The following is a 21,820-nucleotide window of genomic DNA, read 5'->3' on the forward strand; positions in this document are numbered from 1 at the left end:
TGCTGTGCAAACTGGATCCAAACAAAGCGCAGGGAGGAGACAGAATAAGTGACAATGACTTGAGAACACAAAGCAAGAACTTACACTGCCATTACATCTATTATTCACTAGGTCATATAAATATGGGGACATTCCTCAATATTGGAGACATGCACTTATTAAACCTGTCTTTAAGGGAAAGGGGAGTAGGACAAACCCAGAATCGTATAGACCCTTAAGTCTACTTTCATGTTGTGGAAAAATAATGGAGAAGGTAATATATGTTATTATCAGAACTGGCTAGGTTGGGACTCGAAACCATATATCAGCATGCATATGTTGAAAATAGATCTATTACCACCTGTAACACGATGTTCTATAAAAATATAATAACATTTATGAATGAAAAATTGTGCTGTGATGTGATTTATATAGATTTAACTTCAGCATTTGACAGGGTCATGCACAAAACACTGATCAGTAAATTAGTACAACTAGGTATTGAGGTACTGTTGATAAGATGGATAGCTGCATGGCTTACAAATAGGACATGGCAAGTATCACACACCAACTGGAAAGGTGAAATCCTTGGTTACAGTCAAGGTGTCCCACAGGGCTCTGTATTAGGCCCTTACTTGTTTAGAGTGTATCTTTCAGACCTTACTTTTTCATTTGAAATGTTCTACAGTCTATATGCTGATGACCTGAAATTGAGTTAACTGATTACAAGTGTTACAGATAAGGCATGTCTGCAAAATAATTTGACTAAATTGACCATTTGGGCATAGAATAATAATTTGCTGATAAATACATCAAAAACTAAGCATATGAGATTTGGGAGACATAAACCGAAAGGTAAATATTTAATACAGCTCACAGTGATTGAAACTGTAGACCCAATTAAGGGCCTGGGTATATGGATAGATTCAGCTATGAGTTTTTCTAATCATATCAACCAATTGTCTAATGATAGTTATAGAACTATAGGTTGTATAAAAAGATTTATAAAGTCTAGGAAATCAAAGATAACAAAGTCATTGTTTGTTAGTTATATTAGACCCAAACTTGAGTATGGAATAACAATATGGAAACCCTATAGGAAAACAAGCATGAATAAACTGGAAAGGGTACAGCGGAAATATACTAAGGGCATCCATGGATGTGACAATCTAAGTTATTATGAAAGACTAAAATATCGAACTTGTACAGTGTCTCTTACAGATATTTAAGAGGAGATCTTAGTCAGGTATATAGGGCATTTAGGGACAACTACATCTAGGAATGTTTGGGGTTATCAAAATGTAATAGAGAATCGTCAGATAACCTATATAGAAGATTCTATAGGAATGAGAAGTGTACTAATTGGTTCTCTGACAGAGTAGCTAATGCTTGGAACAGACTACCTAATTACATTAAAGCAAGCACTAGTTTAGATATTTTTAAAGAACAGCTTGGACAATTATTATGGGAACAAGTGTTTTGGCATACTGGCAAGCTGGAAGGGCTTTAATGCCCGTGCTTGAAACATTTGTATATATGTATTTGCAACAGGTGTTCCCATCGCAATACCTGTAATTTGATAATAAAGAGCATCATTAAAAAGGAATATATTATTATTTAGTACAATATCTAGCAGTTCACATAATGTTTCTATATCTCTGCCCTTACATTCACTGCGTTTACATAAAATATCCCTAATGGCATTAATGCCAAAGTCATTGGGTATAACAGTGAAAAGAGATTTTATATCTAGTATTACAAGAAAATACGACTCTTTATTTACATTCTGTAGCCAGGTAAAAAGTTTACTTAAAAAAATCACCTGTATCTTTAATGTAACTCTTTACATAAGGTAATAAGGGGTTTAACATTGTTTGTAAGTAAAGAGAGATAGATTGAGTTAACCAACCCCTCCCAGAAACAATGGGTCTCGTGGGAGGGGTGATAAGAGACTTGTGTAGCTTGGGTAAACCATATAGAATAGGTATCATAGGACAAGGTATGGAAAATAATGTAATAATTAAACAGAGATATCATTATTAATTTGCAGTTCAAATAAAAACATATTGACTCTGCTAATACACTGTGCTACCTCACTAAATGTGATTTGTTTAAAGGCAGATGAATCAGACAATTCATGTATAGAACTATTACAATCAGAAACTTTCTTTAATGACAATATAATTATTCTTTTCTAATCGTTCTAATGCTGCTAATTCAGCCACAGACAGATTAATACCAGGGGTACTATGAGCTTGTAATTTAATCTTCTTCTTCTTTTGGCTGCTCCCATATGAGCTTGTAATTTAATAATCCAATTTTATTCTTTCATCTATAAATCATTATTTTTATCGCCATTACAGATCTAAAACTCTTCACAAGAAGCCTTAATTTGAAATTATTGTATAAAGATTCCTACACTTAAATGTCATCACAATGTAAGAAAAGCAGTACATTCATTCCATTCAGCAATCCTGTTGTTACAGCTTTACAAAATATTTGTGAACAACAGTTATATAATCTTTATGCGGAAGACAAATGTAAAAGATTTTACAACCTGTCTGTGGCTGAATTAGCAGCATTACAAAGATTACAAAAGAATAATGTTATTGTCATAAAAGAAGCTGACAAGGGAGGGGGGAGTTGTGTTAATGAATGTTTCTGATTATAATAGTTCTATACATGAATTATTATAAAGATCTTCAGCAGAAGACACGAAGTAAATTAGAACTAAATAAAAAAGGTACTTATCCATGTTTAAATTGTTCTGTGTGCAGTGTTATATGTAAAAGTAATACATTTGTATAGCCTATCACTCATAAATCACACTCCTTTACTTGTACAGCAACTTGTCATACCACTAATATTGTTTATTTAGCCCCTTGTGAAAAATGTTCTAGTTTTATGTTGGAAAATCAACTAGAAAATTACATGAATGCATTATAGAACATAGATCAGACCCTTAAAGATGTGTTTTGACAAATGCAATAGCAAAACATATTATAGAATCAAATAACATACGTAATTTTATATTTAGATTTATAGATATTTGTTTTACTAGTATGAGGGGGGCAATAAAAATAATGATTTAGAGATGAAAGAATATAATTGGATTGTTAAATTACAAGCTCATAGAGCCCCTGGTATTAACTCTACAGTATCTATTAAACCTATCTTAAAGCGCAAACAATTATACCTTAAGAAATAATTTCTGTTATGTTTTAATAACATGTTTTCTTGCAGAATGTTTTATCACTTTAAATCAGATCCTATTATTTAACTTAATTATTCTCTTGTTATCCAGTTGACTGTTTTACTCATTATGTATTCATCAATTTTAATTAAATAATAGTGTGTTTAATTGTTTTTTATCACACTGAGGAAGGAGTTATCCAAAAGCTTTGTGGTTTCAACCTGTGTTGTTATTTCAAACTGTTTTTACTGAGTTTTATAATAAATCTTTTGGACGTAACTTGGACATTCTTCATTTGTTTACTTCAGAAAAAAACAGCATCCAAGGTCTCAGCTGCCCAGGAAGTCCAGAATCTATTCAAGATTCTTTTTAGTTCTAATGAAAAAGAAAGACTTCCAGCCCATTCTAGATCTCAGCAGCCTAAACATATATGTAAAAAGACCATTTTCAGAATAGTCATGGTGCAAGCAATTTTACTTTGTCTGAAAGCAAATGATTGGATGTGTTTGTGCTCAATAGATCTCCTGGATGGCTGCATCTGCATCAATATAGAAAAGAGAAAGATCTATGCTTCCAGTCTGAAGCAAACAACTTTCAATTCAGAGCCCTGCACATCTGCCTCACCAGAGTGATCAAGTGTTCATCAAGTTCATGGCAGACGTCACACACCATCTGAGACTTAGAGAGGTTCACGTATTCTCATACTTGAATGATTATCACCTCCCTGCTATGACCAAAGAGTTTTTCATTAAAGTTAGAGACGATTTGTTACACTACCTATCCTTAGATATCTCTGTGAATTACAAAAAGTCAAACCTTCAACCAACACAGTCCATGCTGTTCATTAGAAACCATTGATGCCTTCAACACACTATAAGCCAGAGCTCTCAAACTCCCCACTACCAGACTTCAAATCAGCATAATTCTAGGTGAGGAAAGCTACTAAACTTCATTCCTAGCAGGAGTAACAGACTTTATTTACATTTTGAAGACTGTGGTCCCTGGTTGACTGTGGCCCTCTTGGCCATTTGAGTTTGAGACCTTTGCTATAAGCTGTATGATCAGTCTTCCCTTAGACAGAATTCAGATACTTAGAGCATCAACTCAGCATTGTCTAAATAACTCATCTCCATCAGTAGTTTTCGTAGTTTGAGTCCTTAGATTGATGCTCATTCTGTTGTGGTTGCTCAGAGTCTAGTGGTTTCAGTTATCAGATAATGCTTCAGCCACCATAATCATCACTCAGTTATGCAAGACTGATTTAAAATTGTATCTAACCTTTCCCACACTTTCTACAGAAAGATCATTTGTTCTTCTCCAAGTCACCACAGATGTCTCCTGTCTGAGATGGGGGTAGAACTTTGATTGGAGGATGTTTCAAAGAACTTGGAATCAAAGAGTAATTAATCTTCACATCAATATTCTGGAGATGAGTGCCATATTTCTTGAGTTGCAGGTATTATAACACCTTTTATCTCCAGGAATATTTTCCACTTAAACAGACAATATATCTGTAGTGTGGTATTTGAACATGCAAGGAGGAATCAAATCCTATCCCCTTGGCCAAAAGGCCATGATGGTTTGAAAAGTGGGGATCACTTCACATCACTTTCTGATCACAATGCAGATTCCAGAAAGAACCAAATGCCTAGTGGATAGGCTCCACAGGTCCATCCCCATGCCTCACAAGTAGTCTTTCAAGCCAAAGGTAGCTCAACAGATGCTCAACTACTGGAACCTGCCTTGCTGTGATCTATTTGCATCCACAGCCAGCACCAAGTGCAGCAACTACTTCACCCAAATCCCTCCAATGGGACAGTCACTGAAATATCCTTTAGTCAGAAAGTGTTCCACTGGACTTCTTCATGCTTTCTCCCTCTTCCTTTAATGTCCAGACTTTTACAAAATGAACCAACATGCAAAGCTGCTGCGATTTGCTTTAATATGTGGAAACGGCAAATTCAGTTCTGCTTTCTTGGGCCAAATCCATATTTATTGCAGATTGGAGATGAGGTACCTGAGATGGGTGGTAGGATGGACATTGTGGAACAGATGACGAACTGAGGGCATCAGAGCAGAAGACCAAGTAGCTTCAATTGCACAGAAGGTCAAAGAAGGTCAAAGAGAACAGATTATGTTTGTTCAGACACATGCAGGAAAGCAGAAGACAATCTGATCAACAAGATTTGGGACGGACAGGAAGATGGCAAGAGGAAAATAGTGTGTAAAGCAAAGCAATGGATAGATTGTGCATGACAAGACCTGTGGTGATCAGACAAGACAGTTGAAGGAGGCAGGAGAATGGCATAGAATCAAGAGAGATGGTGACAGTTGATGTGACATCCCAATCCCATACAGTACATGGGAAAAGGAGTTTGATGATGATGATGTCCTAATGAAGCATCCATGGCTTCTAAATCCTTATCTGGATCTCCTTTCATACTCTTCAAGGTAGCCTCATCCAGACATGCTGAACCTGCAATTAACCATATGGTTTCTCTTATTCCCTTGTAACCAAAGACCTTTTGTTATTTGAGAGAGTAGTCTGCATTTTCTTTGCTTCTCAAAGAGTGTACAGGAGCAGATAGAAACATTTCTCCATATGGGAAGTGAATTATGCCATTAATCCCTTTATGGCCACTATTTCATTGATTCTTTAAGTCTTATCTAATTTACTTAACATTGCCTCACATTACTCTACAGCAAAAGTACAACTAGCATTCATTTCCATATTCAGTAACAGCTTTGAGTTATTCTATTACATCTCACAATTTATGGAAGGATTTTTGAAAGGAATCTTTCTTCTAAGCTCCAAATGAAGGACCTACATCCTTTTTGACACCTGAATTTTGTCCTTGAAATGTTAACAAAAGCGATGTTTGAACTAGTATTCTAAGCAGAACTAAAATTACTCTCTTGGACAACTTTGTTATTAGTAAAAGTTACATTCACAAGAATTTTTGAATTACAAACCTTATTGTACAGTCCTCCATACTCAGTTTTGGATAATGACAAAATATCCCTCCAGACTCACTCGTCTTTTGCCCCCAAGATTGTCTTTGGATCCAACCTGAACCAGCCTATTCATTTGCTGGTTTTCTTACCTAATCATTCCAGCAAAGATGAGTACATTCTTCATATACTAGATAGGCAGCTTAGATGTTAGAATTGAATTAGTTGTTCATTTCTTTTGTTTCAAACTAGCTAGGCTGAAATGGGTCTATTCTGACCTAGTCTAGATGACTTTCTGATTGTATATTGTATGCAGATACATCACAGAACAAATAATTACCACATAAACCTGGAGCTCACTCTTCAAGATCAGCCACTGTGTCAAATATCTTGCTCAAAAATTATACTGTGGGTGAAATTTGTGCTCCATCAGCATGGTCTACATTACATTTATTTGTAAAACATTACAAATTCAATGGCATTTCCAGATCTAGATCTTCCATTGCAGCTACTATTCTTAGAGGTATCCTGCCATAATGTCACCCAGGATTACAGGTATGATGTTAGGAAAGAAAAGGAAACAAATGCGATTTATAGGCATACAAAGGGTTGCACAAGATCCAAATTTCAATTTTTTGTTTTAGACCAAATAATTAGTGATAATATAGGGGGCCCCTGGGAAGAAATAATAGCCTATAGGGAACTTTGGTGGCAAGTGGCCTTGGAGGCAAACAAAAAACCAGGTTTAAATGAATATATATCTATTCAACCCTTCTTGAAAATTAGGGCTGAAAAAACATGAATAAAAGGGTGTAATAACTTATTTGGTCATGAGATGGCACTAGTGTCTGCACAAAACACTTTACACAAAACATTAAGTTTACATATATTTATATCATTGGATTTTAAATGGATTTTTTTATATAATAGATTATTTATATAATACAATTTTAAATAACTATTCATTAATTTATAAGAAAGTATGTATTTATTTATATATGTATTAATTGATACCATTTATTTTAACTTCAACTATTTTAAATGAATACTGATGAAACTACAAAGGAGAACAAAACTAATTGTAACCTGAATGTGATTTGAAGGCATATTAGTTTTAAAAGAATATGATTGGTTTCGTGTTTTTAAATTTATATAAAAGGCTAATTGCAAATGCATGAGTGTATCTGATGAAGTCTATTTGGGACGAAAACGCGTATGGTGAAAAGCGTTCATTCATTTGTTTATTGGCGTGGATTTGCTGTGCTTTTATTTTCAACTGCAATAAACTTGGAAGGTTGTTCCTGTACTTTTCGCTTCCAGTTTGATATTTTTCTTGGTACGTGGAGGTTGGTACTCCAAATTTGCTTCTTGGTTGGAATTTGTGAGAAAACCAAAGTTTCATGAGGAAAAGACCAAAATTATGAGGCAAAAATCTGGACATTCTGTGAAAATCTGGACAGCTGAGAGGTATGCTCATTTTACTTGCATCTCTCTAGATATGATTTGTTTGGCCATATGTGTACATTGCAATAATGTCTTATATAAGTTTGACTACTAGGAAATTGTATACTTGGTTCATAAGTTCATAGTTAAGTACAAGGCAAACTGTCAGTGTTGGCCATGACTACTAGGAATTTGTATGCTAGAATTAGGGAGCACAGGTTCATACATTTATTTATTTGACATTTGTTAACCAGGTTAGTCTGAGTGGGCTGCAGAGCCCTTTTACAACAGAGACCCGAGGAGAAAAGCTCAACAAATAAACAAATACAAAAACAAATCATGGTACAATATTAACACAGACGTATACACACAGGAGAAACAGAATGCAACTTATAAATGAACATGTTAGAATACAAGAGTAATATTGTGGGTTTAAACAGCCATGGTACATATTAAGTATATAAAGTATAATATAAAATTTAAATTCCATCTAACCATTCCCGTTAGAGAGATATTCAAAGTTGGTATAATGTCATAAAGACATTCAATGAGTAGCTGTGGTAAAGTGTGAGAGCTAAGAGGGGAAGAGGAAGAAGAGAGGGAGTAGTTTAGGTGGGAGTGGGACAAGGACAGGTCCAGGATTTAGTAAATAGGTCCTTTACAAGTTTTTTTGAAATTAAGGAAGTTTGTGTTTGTTCTTATAGAAAGGGGAAGTTTGTTCCAGGCAGTGGCAACTGAGTAGCTGTGTAAAAGTTTGCCAATATTTTTATTGGGTTTGTAGATGTCTAATAAGTATAGGTCTGTTACGCTTAAGAGAGCAGGCAGTGATGAGGTCTGTGAGCATAGGATAGTGGGAGGATTGATTTAAGACAGTGTGTGCGAGGTGAAGTTGGGGATGAAGGAGTTGGTTATGGAGTTCAAGCCACTGTAGGTTTTTTAAAGCTTTGGAGTGGTGAGAGCAATAGGGAAGGTTGGCAGCGAATCTGGCTATGTTGTTGTAGGTGTTTCAAGTTTAGTTAATAGATTGGATTGAATATTGGTGAGAACAGGAACTGCATAAAGTAAGGTTGGGAGAAGGAAAGTCTGTGCTAGAGAACGTTTAGCGTTAATAGTAAGGTATTTTTTATGTCTATATAAGAGGCCACATTTTTGGTGGCTCTTTTTGAGGGCTTGCTGAATATGCATATCAAACTTTAGTTGGTCATCTATGATTATACCCAGAAGTTTAGTATGTGGTTCAACAGAGATAACTGTATTATTAAAAGAAGATGCTGTAAAGGTATTTTTGTGTTGTTGCACTGATTTGGGGAGGAAGAGTAGAAGTTTTGTTTTTTAGGATTGAGAAGTAGTTGATTACTGATCAGCCATTTTTCAGCTGAAAGGAGGGAATCTTGAGTAAGAACAAGGAGGTGGGTAAGGTTATCAGAGAAGGAGATAATAGTGGAGTCATCGGCGTATTGTATTAGTGAGGATTTTGGACAGGATATGTATATCTGTAAAGATATTAAAAAGGAGAGGTCCAAACATTGACCCTTGGAGACACCTGTTTGGAATGGGAGGAAGGGGGAGAAGGTAGAAAGCCATTTGATGGACTGGAATCTATTGGAGAGGTAACTGGAGAAACATAGTATAGTAGAAGAGGAGAGGTTCAGGGAAGAACGTTTTGAGGAAGTAGGGTATGGGAAACAGTGTTAAAGGCTTTAGATAGTTCAAGGAAGAGGCAAAGAGGCATGAATCTAGATTATTATTGTCTTGTACTTTGTCCGTAGTCTGAGTAAATGAAATGAGAGCTGTAGAGGTGCTGTGGTGAGGACAGAAACCATGTTGGGTGGGAATTAACAGGTTGTTTTGTATGATGTGCTTGAGAAGCTGGTTATGAATCCATTTTTCTAGAATTTTGGACAAAGGTGATAATATGGCAATAGGTCTGTAGTTGGTTGGTTCAGTTGAATTGCCACCTTTGTGGAGGGGGTATGACATAGGATTTTTTCGAGATGGCATGGACTGTATTCTCTTGAATTGGCATGTTTACTAATATGGAGGCTGGATGTACAATAGAGTTAGGAATAAAGGAGGTAAGTTGTCAGCAGAGGGGGAGCAGGTTTTCAGTTTGGTAAGAAGAGATTTGATGTATGCAGTAGGGACAGGTTTAAGACAGAACTGGGTAGAATTGGTAGAGGGAAGGAGATCAGAAAAGGAGAGGGAGGTCTTGTCAGGTTTACTTAACTTTTTATGGAGTCAGTGAAGACGGAATTAAGAAATGAGGTAGTGTCTGTTGGTGAGCTGTTAGAACAGGGCTGGGGGTAGAAGTTCATAGCTAAGTACTAGGCTAACTGCCAATGCAGACCATTTTAAGCCTAACCAATTTCCCTTCAAAGGTAACAACCAAACTATGTACCTTGTATATGTGAGGTATACACATTAACTATTATGCCAACCCCCATCCCTCATCCCATTATTATGATTAAAAAAGAAATATATGAATAATATCCTTTATAAAAAAATTTAAAATTTACTGGTAGAAAGAATTTTTTGTTTATGGTTATAGATCAAAAATCATCTGATAATAAGGGTGGATATTATAACAATTGGTTAGAAAAAAAAATAGGGAAATGGCAGATAGAAATAAGATCTGACAAATATCTGTGATTGAATGAAGGAAGTGATGAACATTATTTTTTTTAAGTCTAGGGGGTTGGGGTTAAGGGATGTATAATTAGATATTTATTAATTTTAGTTGGCATATTTATTTTTATTCAATTTACTTACTGCTTATTGCTTAATTGATTAATTAATTACAGGTTAAATGATATTTGTATTTAAATACCTTGTGGACTATATTTTGTATTCTGATGAAGTCTTGTGAATCTTGAGACAAAATGTTTAAATAATAAACTTTTTTAGTGTTCTTTCATGTCAGTTTTCTATATTTTTAAGTGATTTGTTTTTGCTGGCAGTATTCAATTCAGGTTGCCTGTGTAATAGTCAGAGCTTTACTCTCTGTGCCGAGAAACTGGTTTGTATATGCCCTTTTTGTCAGCATTTTTCCTTCTTCCAGTTATTGTGTTTTAGCTGCGTATTGTATCTTGTTCTTCTTTTTTCTACCTTTCTTAGTTTGCTGATGGTGCTTTTATTAATTTCTTTTTTATATTGTATATTGTTAGACTTTACTATAGTTTTTTGTTGTTTTGTTTTCAGTTTGATTTGTTTTGGTTCTTTTTACAGGTGATATCTTATTCAGTAAATTCTTTTTGTACTAATTTTAGTAGTTATGATATTTGCAAGTTAAAAACTACTATTTGTTTCCTTAATAATGTGTTCAGTAGTAATGGTTGTATGTTTAATTGTTTTTTAGTTTTATATAATGATTTTTCTCTGTGCATTTTTATGTAGTGCTTCTTTCGCTTTGTGGTTCATGTAAGAAATTAATTCATGGGTAATGCAAGCTATGTGCACTGTACTGTTTGTCTGAATATATCTATTTTTCTGAATATTTTAAGTCTGAATATATCTATTTTTCTGAATATTTTAATATATATATATATATATATATATATATATATATATATATATATATATATAGATAGATAGATAGATATAGATATATAGCTATAGATATATATATTATGGCTCTTTTTTCACAATTTATTATTAAAATATATATGTACAGTGTAGTACTAATTTTCCCCAGTTTATGTTGATTATTTTTTTCCCCTGTTTTAGTGTTTTATATTAAATAAACCACATATGTTTACTGAGATGTAGGATAAATTGTTATTAGACTGTGTTTTAATCTTCTACTGTTTGTAGTTTAATTTGTTTTCCTAACTGTACTGAAAAAGGGGAAATTAGCAGATTTTTGTTTATAATTTTAACTGCATTTATTGCTGTTTTTTGTTTCTTATCCAGTTATATTTGTGTATATTATGTATAATTTAAAAGGGCATTTCTACTGGTAGTTGAGGTGAAATTACTGGAGCATCAATTGTTCTAAAGAAAAAAGCAGAGGGGCATAACATTGCTCAATATTTTCCACAGAAAATCATTATCTGTGTGGTCTCTAAGTGTGTGTAAGCAATGATTCCCTCCTTTTTTGTCACATCTTTAAGTTGGTGTGACTGTTGGATTGAGATATATATATATATATATATATATATATATATATATATATATATGTTTGTGAATATAGGGAACTTGCCCCTCCCTTAGATTTGGGGGGTGCAGAGGGGCCTTCCTGCTGTACTAAATGCTTAACCTTAAGTTTTGTACCTTGTGTGATTCAGACATTATTCTTCAAAATATCTGATATTCAAGAGTGTTCACTTTGGTGATTCATAGTCAAACCATTTAGATTGATTATTATTTTAAAGGGTTTTTCTGTTTGCTTTTGCTTTGTTGTACTTTATATGCTTTGCTTGACTTATTTATTTTATTCTACATTGAAATGAATAGAATGCATGTTTAGTTTACTGAAGAACTGCTAAAAATGCAGATACGCTGATAGATGACATACAAATAGTGTAGACATTTTTCGATGATGCACCAAGAATGAAGATATGCCAAATAACATCTGCACAGTGAACCAGATCTGTGTTTTATCACAGACTTTATTGATCTAAGCTCTATTGTTTAAAAATATGAGTATGCATATCTATCTATCAACATTCAAACCACAGAATAAAAGAGTCATACAAAACATTTAGTAAAAACTGCAAGAAAGACCCAGCAGTGTCCATTGTGCAATACTTTAAAACTCCTTTAGTTTAGATCCATGGAAAATATGGAAATGTCCACTTAAGGACATACCGATTTTTCAGATACATGGCTTAACACCCATTACTTTTTTTCTTTTACTTTCTTAGGTCTTTAGTCGTACATTTAGTGCAACAAAGCCAAGCCTGCTACTTTTTTTCCCTTTGTCTGAGCTTGTCAGTACAGTATAAATTGATTGTTCATCCTTTAGAAACACAAAGCATATAAACAAGCTATTCAGGATATGTTATACATAATTTAATATTTATTTGCTTTTGTTTACTGGGATAGTCCAACTGGATGGCAGCCTTTTTCAGCAGAAGCCCTAGGGAAAAAAGCTCCAGAATAAATACAGCAGTTAATTGTTACAAAAACTTTTACAGAGAACAATATTTGGAGATTATACAATATATAGAGAGGAGTTTACAAAAACAAAAAGCAATACAAGTAAGAGGCTAGTAACTGAATGACACAAATTATCAAACATATAATAAGATCCTTTTTGCTTACAGAGGTTTGATTTTTGTGACATGTAGTTGGCAGAGGCTGAAGGTGTAACTTAAGCCAGAGAAAGGTAGTATATAGATGGATAGTTTAGATCTGCAGGGATATGATAAAGCATCTATATGTATGATGCAGTAGTTGTAAGTTAAGTCTACTGCATATGACATAGAGGAGTTCTGAGGAAGAGGGCCTCGATTGACTGCCTTTTTGTAAACAGAGATCAAAAGTTTTACAGAGATTTTATAATATTTTATTGAATCATTTATCACTGCATACTGCTTTAAAATGTAAGCTTAATCATTTGGCACCATTAATTAATTACCTGTACAATTCTTGACTCTAGCACTTGATGCTTCACACTTGCACTATTTTTAAAATTATTATTGTCTATAGTCCATAATACCTTGTAGTGCTTGGTTTGTCTGCATCTAAGCTATACTTATGAAATGGCTCTACTCAGTGGGGCCACCTCAACAATAGGTTAATTTATTAATAATGTTTTAGTTGCTTTGAATATACAGTACTTGATCTGACAGTGGTATTACAGGGTTTTTGCGAAAGAATCAGTGCTTATGCGAATCATTAATTGCTAATCACTAATTGCTGTGACCCAGTGTTTGTTTTGTTTTTAGCTGGTGTTATGGAATGTGGCTGAATTCTTTAGATATGCATCTCAGTTACTCCTAATTGAAAAAATAAAAAATTTAAAATGTACTCTCCATGCAGGTTTATCCATTTTATCCACATTCAGTAAAAGTATCTAAAAATAAAACAATCACAGGCTTATAGTAATTAGAACTTTGCACACACACTAAAACTTTTTGAATTTCTCCTTGCGTTTTTCTTACTACACAAAGACACAAATCATTGCATTTTTTATTGCATCTTAAACTTTATCTTAGTTTCTTTGCTACTTTAGGCATATCCAGCATTTTGGCCAGAAACAGAAGATGCCATGTATGGACCATTCTGTGTCACTAAACTTTCACATTCTGAAGCAACAGGCTACTCAGTGTGGAACTTCAAACTTGTCAATGTTAAACAGGTAAATAATCTTCAGAGCCTAACCCAGTAATAACAAATGTTTGGATTAGTAATGAAGGTCTTCTTCCCTAGTTTTATGATTTTACATTTGTGCTTTTAGGTGGCACAGTAGATAGCATTATCACTTCCCAGCAAGACGTTCTCTGGTTCACTTCTCAGCTGGTGTGGATTCTACATGTTCTACCTGTGTTCACAACATGTTCTACCTGTGTTCACAAGCATTTCTTCCTCATCAGTGCATATGCTCCATGTCTGTTTTTATTATGAGACATGTCATTAAAATTAGAATTTTTTCAAGATTAAAATTTTGAGCATATTAGCTCTGTTTACAGTGGTACTAAATGTATTTTTAAATATCAATGAATCCTTGTTAATTTACTATTATAAATGCATCTTAAAATGTAGACTATGCAAACTATCTGTCCTCAGAATTGGCTGTAGGTATGAGTTTGCATGTGTGAGAGTGATATGGAAGAAAAATCACTGCAGGGCTAGCCAACCAGTTGTGTGAACCTTGGCTCTAGATGATTGTCAGTGTTGAAGTGACACTCCCAACCCTATGTGAAAAAATGGCTTGTTGATATATGGAGTTGTGATTTTGCCAGTCATTATTAAACAGGTAATTAGGCTGTAGGACTATGACATTACAGATACAGAAATGCCATCTCTCTGCAGTGACTGAATGTGGCTGGGAGCAATCATGAAAGTTTTGAATGTCCTTGAAATTTCAAAAGAAATTATGTAATTCTTTGTTTATGTCCCTTGTACCTACTTCAGCATCTTGCATGTTATAACAGATGGCAATTTTAGACACTGTTTATGGTCTAGGGATGATGAATTATGTGAAAATCTATAAAAATTATGAATTTGAAGGTATCCTTCAGGAAGGGATGTTATACTAATGTTATACTGGATATAACCAATGAAGAATAGATGAGGTTTTTCCTTCACATCGACCATAGTCAGCAACAACGTATATTTCATTGCAGGGTATGTAACTCAAATATAAATATTTGAGGATTAGAAATCAAAGCAACCAATTACTATGTTGTCTTTTGAATATAGTTATCATGCTATAGTAGAAGAATGTTAGTTTTGTCTACATTTTAAGATGCATTTATAATGGCAGAGTAACAAAGATCCCTTGACATTTACAAACTACAAATGGCCCCAGTGCAAACAGATCTAATATTCTCAACATTTTAATTTTGAAAACATTATCATGTTAATGATATTTTTCAGAATAAAAAAAGATTTGCAGCATATGCAAAGATGAACTATAGTATTTTGAACTAATACAGTTTAATGTAACTTGTGTTGCCAAGTTCTGCAATGCAAACATTTATTTGACTGACTTCTTTAGCATCCTGGCATGAAATTCATGAATGAAAGGCTTTACCCTGTTAGTAAGAATCTCAGCCCTTTCAAATTATCTTTTAATATTTGGCAAGTGATCACCTGTATACATATTCTGTGTCAAGCAAATTGTTTTCACGTGCTCACTCCATATTTACCAGAACCTCTGTAAGTCATTTTTTCCCCTTACATAGCTATATCAGCCTTCTTGAAAACTTGACCATTGCTTGAAGCCAGTTTGTTTGCTCATGAAGCCCTGTCCTTGTCTTACATAACAAAATGCTTGTATGACATTACTGTTAGTCCTCTTGCAATCAACTCTGATGTCATCAGAGGGTTATGATTGAAGGTAAGAGTTACGATGTGAATGTGTGAGCTCTAAAGGAACTGCAAACAGCAAAGCTGTATTGCTTATGTACATTTTTTGTAATTCCATATAACAGAGACCAATACTGTAATCACAGCATTACACAGGTGGAGCTCTACCTGCATCAGTTATCATAAGCTTTAGATGATGTGCCAATATTTATTTAAAATAATCATTACCTTTTTGAATTTTTGCTTACTTGAAAAATAGAAAGTTGGTAACAGGGTTATTAAACTGACCTAAATCATTTAAAATTAAGATGCTTTCTTTCGATCCCTGGTAAAAAATTGATACAAGCCAACAATGTCATATGTTCATTGGTTTATAGTAGGCTAACGACCACCAGGGTCTTTATAAGCCTTGCCGTGCAACCCAACCCAATTTTGTCCCTGAGCTCTTGTACACCTGTATGGTGGAGGTATGTTAATAAAGAGGTAGCTAAGGGTTATGTGGGCAGGTATGTTAATTGGAGATTATTTTACTTACTGTTGACCTCTGAGCTCCATATTTACTTGAAAAAAAAAAACAGAACAAAATAATTTTTAATTCTGTATCAAGCAGTTGCTACAGTTTATACTCCATGAAGAGTGCTACAGTGCTCAGATTTTAGTTAAAAAACAAAGGAACCAGCATATCTTTTTTTTCTTTTAAACTGTGGCAAACTGTATGCTACAGTTTAAGCAACACACTGAGTGCTACAGTGCTCAGGTTTGTCTGCAAATTGAATACCAGCTTTTAAATGCCAGTATGCACTAAACAGCGATTGAGATCAGATGGCTGATCGCATCCTGTAACTCATTATGCCAATGGCAGTTACCTCCTTTGCCCTGCCCTAGCTGCTGTACTGTTGTCCAAGAATGAAATTATAGGTGTGATAGTCTCTTTTGCCAGGGAAGGGTTACACCTTTCTTCCCAGGTCTTCTATATATTGTCATTTACTAACCACAGCGTGTGTGTGTTTTTTTTTTTTTTTATGCAGACTCTCCTTGCTAGACAATCCTATATAACAGACTCAAACTCAAATTCGGACAAAATCATGGTGGAACTATTCACTTCTAGGAGTCTAAACAGAAAGGTGCCCAAACTTCAGTCTCTTTTCCGACTTGAGCACATTCCTATTTGTAGAGTTACTGAGGCATAACACATTCATATTTGTAGAGTTACTGAGGCATAACACATTCATATTTGTAGAGTTACTGAGGCATAACACATTCATATTTGTAGAGTTACTGAGGCATAACACATTCATATTTGTAGAGTTACTGAGGCATAACACATTCATATTTGTAGAGTTACTGAGGCATAACACATTCATATTTGTAGAGTTACTGAGGCATAACACATTCATATTTGTAGAGTTACTGAGGCATAACACATTCATATTTGTAGAGTTACTGAGGCGTAACACATTCATATTTGTAGTTACTGAGGCATAACACTTTCCTATTTGTAGAGTTACTGAGGCATAACACATTCCTATTTGTAGAGTTACTGAGGCATAACACATTCCTATTTGTAGAGTTACTGAGGCATAACACATTCCTATTTGTAGAGTTACTGAGGCATAACACATTCCTATTTGTAGAGTTACTGAGGCATAACACATTCCTGTTTGTAGAGTTACTGAGGCATAACACAATCCTATTTGTAGAGTTACTGAGGCATAACACATTCCTATTTGTAGAGTTACTGAGGCATAACACATTCCTATTTGTAGAGTTACTGAGGCATAACACATTCATATTTGTAGAGTTACTAAGGCATAACACATTCATATTTGTAGAGTTACTGAGGCATAATGCATTCATATTTGTAGAGTTATTGAGGCATAACGCATTCATATTTGTAGAGTTACTGAGGCATAACACATTCATATTTGTAGAGTTACTGAGACATAACACATTCCTATTTGTAGAGTTACTGAGACGTGGTTTCAATGTAGTGGCAGCACACCCTCTATACCAGAGTTTAACAGCTAGTCATGCTTTTTGTCCCTTGAGTAACAGTGGGGGAGTATCTGGATTTTTTAGAAATACAATTACCTCACATCAAATTGCTCATGGCCCCAACTTGATGCTCCCGGAGATCCAAATGACCCTTACCAAATCCAACTATTACTTCATTGCTGGTTAGAAATCCCTATTGATGTCCCTCAAAGATCACAGAAATTAGTTTAACACTGTTGAAGCAATAAATATCAAGCCAATTACTTTTTTGCTAAGGGACTTCAATTTCCCATGCATTCATTGCCATGCTTACACTTCTGAAAATAGGTAAACTTAGTCTCTCCTATACTTTGTTAATACCAATAAACTGAACAAATTGTAAAACTATCTACTCTTACTTTAAAATGCTTGACCTGGTCCTTGCCAACCTATTCCTTACCTGTACACCACCCTGCATCTCCTTGTACCTAATTAACTTTGACCACAAATTGGTCATCTTTTCTTTCAGGCCTAGTTATACTACACCATCAACTGATGAGACCTTCTTTAGGAATGTCTCCTGGGAAAACCTGCTTCAATTTGTTGAAGACATACACAGCACTCTGAGCAATCCCTTAGAAGCAGGTCCAACTAAGAATGCTACGACATTCCCCTCTAACTTTTACCAGCACCTAAAGAGTTGCAAAAATAAGTCAGCATGCATCTACCCTAAATATAACATAACATAGTAAATCATAAATAAATCTTTATGGTAGATCTCCCCTATAAATAAGTTATATAACAATAAAGGAAAATAATCAAAAGTTGCAAGAAATGTCCAGCCCCCTATCTCAAAATCACAGTAAAACATGCTAACAAGGAACTTAAGAGCACCATTAGAAAATATAAACCAGTATATAGGTTCATAGGTTCATAGGTTCATAGGTTGGTACTAGGCTATCAGCCCTAGGGCCTATACAAGCCTAGCCATAACAATTCCCTGGCTATTTTTTCCCACATTATTTACTTTCCTGGACCCCTGTCTAGCAGGGCGACTGACATGATCCCTGGGGTGAATTTCCTTTCTCCCATCCAATCGTCAAGGTCCCTCTTGAAGAGGTCTGAAGAGGCACTCTGCTTGACATGTATGGGCAATCTATTCCAGAGTCTGGGGAGTCTCTGGGTCAGGAACCTATCCCTCCAGCATGTTTTGTTTATTGTGATGACAAGGTTTAGATCCCTGGAGCGTGTAGCTCTGAGGGATTGGGATTTCTTTAAGTGTAGCATGTCCAACAGCTCTGGGTTTGACATGGCCTTGTATGTTAAGCAGAGATCGCCTCTGAGTAGACGATATGCGACAGAGTATAGCTGGAGTTTTTTAAGGTGGTCAGCATAGGGCATCTGCTTTAGGCCTGTGATTCTTTTAGTGAGGTATTTCTGAGGCCTTTCCAGTTGTTGCAGATGTCTTGAGAGGTACATACCAAATGGGGCGTTGTATTCTATAATGGGTCTAATGAGGGATGAGTACAGTGGGACAATGACCTCCTTTTTTCTGGATGAAAAGCCCTTCGTGATGAGGTGTGCCACATAGAAGGATTTCCTGACTGTTGTGGCAATGTGGTTATCGAAGGTGAGACCACTGTCCATCTGTGTCCCTAAGTCTCTTATCACACTTTCTGTGTTTAGTGTACTACCACCTATATGGTAATTCATGGATACATGTTTTTTCCCAAAGGGGATAACAATACATTTCTTGGCATTGAGCTTGAGCCCATGGCTCTGGCACCAAGCATCTGTTTCTGTAAGGCCCTTTTGTAGAGTATCCACATCATTTGGGATTCAATAATGGCTCCCAGTTTGCAGTCATCTGCAAACTTTGTTAGCCAGAGTCCCTTAGTGTTGACCTGTACTTCAAAGAAGTAGATGCCAAACAAGAGCAGCCCCAGGACTGAACCCTGAGGTACTCCACTTGTCACTTGTCTGGAGCTGGATTTGGAGTCGGCTACTTTTACAGTGTGGGTTCTATCAGTAAGCCATTTAGCAACCCATTGGGTGACATAAGGATTAATGCCCAACTTAGTAAGTTTATCTATGATTCCAGAGTGGGGGATGGTGTCAAAGGCCTTGGCAAGGTCTAGATAGGCTGTGTGGACCACCTTACCCTTGTCCATGGCTCTGGAGACTGATTCAAAGAAGTCAATCAGGTTCAGGAGACAAGATCGGCCCTTCACAAACCCAAACTGGGTGGGGTCCAGTGTTTGAAGGTTGCCAATGTCTTTGTTTATAAGTTCCATGATAATACGCTCCATGGCCTTGCAGATAAGGCTTGTCAGACTGATGGGACAGTAGTTTCCGGGATCCAAGGTGGATCCCCCCTTGTGGATTGGGATAACTGTAGCTCTGCCCCACTCAGTGGACACGAAACCTGAGGTGAGGCAATGATTAAACATGACACTTAGGTGAGGTGCCAGTTCATATTGTAGTTCATGTAGTACACAGCCCAGGATGTCATCTGGTCCCATGGATGCTGTATTCTTGGCTTTAGAGAGTGCGTTTTGTACCTGTGTGGCCGTTATTACTGGAATTTGGCAATCTTCCGGAATTGAGATGGGCCATTTAGGGGGTGAGAGGGGGGTGAAGTTGGCACTGAATCGATCTGCCAGGATATTGGCAATATCCTTCAGATCAGTATATTTAATGCCATTCTGTTTTAGCTCAGAGCAGATCTGAGCATTGCCATTTAGATTCTTGACATAGTTATAGAATGCTTTGTGGTTGTCTTTGGAATCTATGGCAATTTTATTTTCGTAACTAGCTTTGGAGGATTTTATGAGGCATCTCAGTTTCTTACTGAGGCTAGTAAGGGAGTTTTTTGCATCCTGGGATTTTTCTCTTTTCTGCAAAAGTTACTTCCTTTTGTTGTAAAGTTTGTTTATGGCAGGGGACCACCAGATTGGCTTCCTTTTTTTGGATGAGAGCATTTTGGTTCTATTTGGGATGGCACGATTCATGCATGAGTGGATGTGCTCGTACAGTGCCTTAGTGTAGGATTCAGCAGTTGAACTTTCAGTTCCCGTCTGCATGGGTGTCATGAAGTTTGTCACTTCTGACTTGAGTAGCATGAAGTTGGCTTTGGAGAAGTTTTTTATGGTGGTTTCTTTACTGGGGGGTGGCGGTGGGATGTGGATGTTAAGGGTGATTAGCTTATGGTCAAACCTGACTAACGAGGGGGTGACCATAGGTATGGAGCATTGATTTCCCATGTTGGTAATGACCAGGTCTAGGATATTGGAGCCCCTGGTGGGACTATGGATTAGTTGATCCAGGGCGTTGGAATTTATGAATTCCAAGAACCGTTGCGCAAAGGTGTTGGGACATGAGTAGTTTTCCCAGTTAATGGCAGGGTAGTTAAAATCACCCAGTATTAGGGTATTTTGTTCTATCTTAATATTTTCCAGTATGTTTAGAAAGGTGTAGTGAGAATCTTGGGGTATGGTGGGGGATCTGTAGCAAGCTACAATTTGGATTGCAGTCTTACCTAGTGTTAGTTGCACTTGGAGAATTTCAGACACATTATGTTGGCCAACTAGCCTGGTGGTGTGAATATCCTTGGTGAATATTGACACTCCTCCACCTTTAGTGTTTCGGTCCTGGTTTGGTGGCCGAAAAGTGTGGTAAGAGTTGTAGCCTGGTATTGCAGGGGTGCTCTCTGGAGCCTTGAACCAGGTCTCAGTTACTGCACAGATATCGATGTTCTCCATTTTTGGGAGTGCCTCGAGAGAGTGCATTTTGAGGTTTAGACTTCTAGCATTGAGTAGGATTACCTTCAGATTTTGCATGCTTGTACCTGTTACGGTGGTGGTTTTGTCCTTTGAAGTTTGTCTAAAAACGGCACTATAGGGGTGGCAAGAGCCTTAGCCAGTAACCTGAATCCCAGCGGTGACAGGTGCAGACCATCTCTGGCAAAGCATCATGGTCTGTCAATCATGTCATCCCAGGCAGACAGATACTGGATCCCCTTTGAATGACACCATAAGCTTTGCCAATTGTTGAAGTCAATCATTTTATCCTTATATTGTGGTATCATTCTGGGCAAAGGCAGGATGCTACTCAGGGCTAGGGTCATACCTGCCTGGGCCACATGATCCGAGAGCTCTTCCATGTCTCTTTTCATGTAGTCCAGGGAGGTACGTCTCAAGTCATTCACTCCAACATGGACAATGACAGAGTCATATTTGTACTTGTGGAGTGACTTGAGTGCATGTGTTATGTGGCGGATCCTGGCACCCGACAGGCAGCTGACTG

General features: G+C 36.2%; 1 protein-coding gene across 2 annotated transcripts in view; it reads left to right on the top strand.

The window, feature by feature from the left end:
• LOC122806395 (receptor-type tyrosine-protein phosphatase U-like) overlaps positions 1–21,820 on the top strand; it is a 1,549,454-nt gene that overhangs the window by 1,429,331 nt on the left and 98,303 nt on the right. For both annotated transcript variants that reach the window (XM_044076762.1, XM_044076771.1), the window contains one exon: positions 13,743–13,868. In XM_044076762.1, the coding sequence (XP_043932697.1) occupies positions 13,743–13,868 (126 nt within the window). The remainder of the gene's footprint in view (positions 1–13,742; positions 13,869–21,820) is intronic.

The sequence above is a fragment of the Protopterus annectens genome, chromosome 1.part1 (genome assembly GCF_019279795.1).
Source record: "Protopterus annectens isolate FY-2018-M chromosome 1.part1, PAN1.0, whole genome shotgun sequence".
NCBI classification, from domain to species: domain Eukaryota; kingdom Metazoa; phylum Chordata; order Ceratodontiformes; family Protopteridae; genus Protopterus; species Protopterus annectens.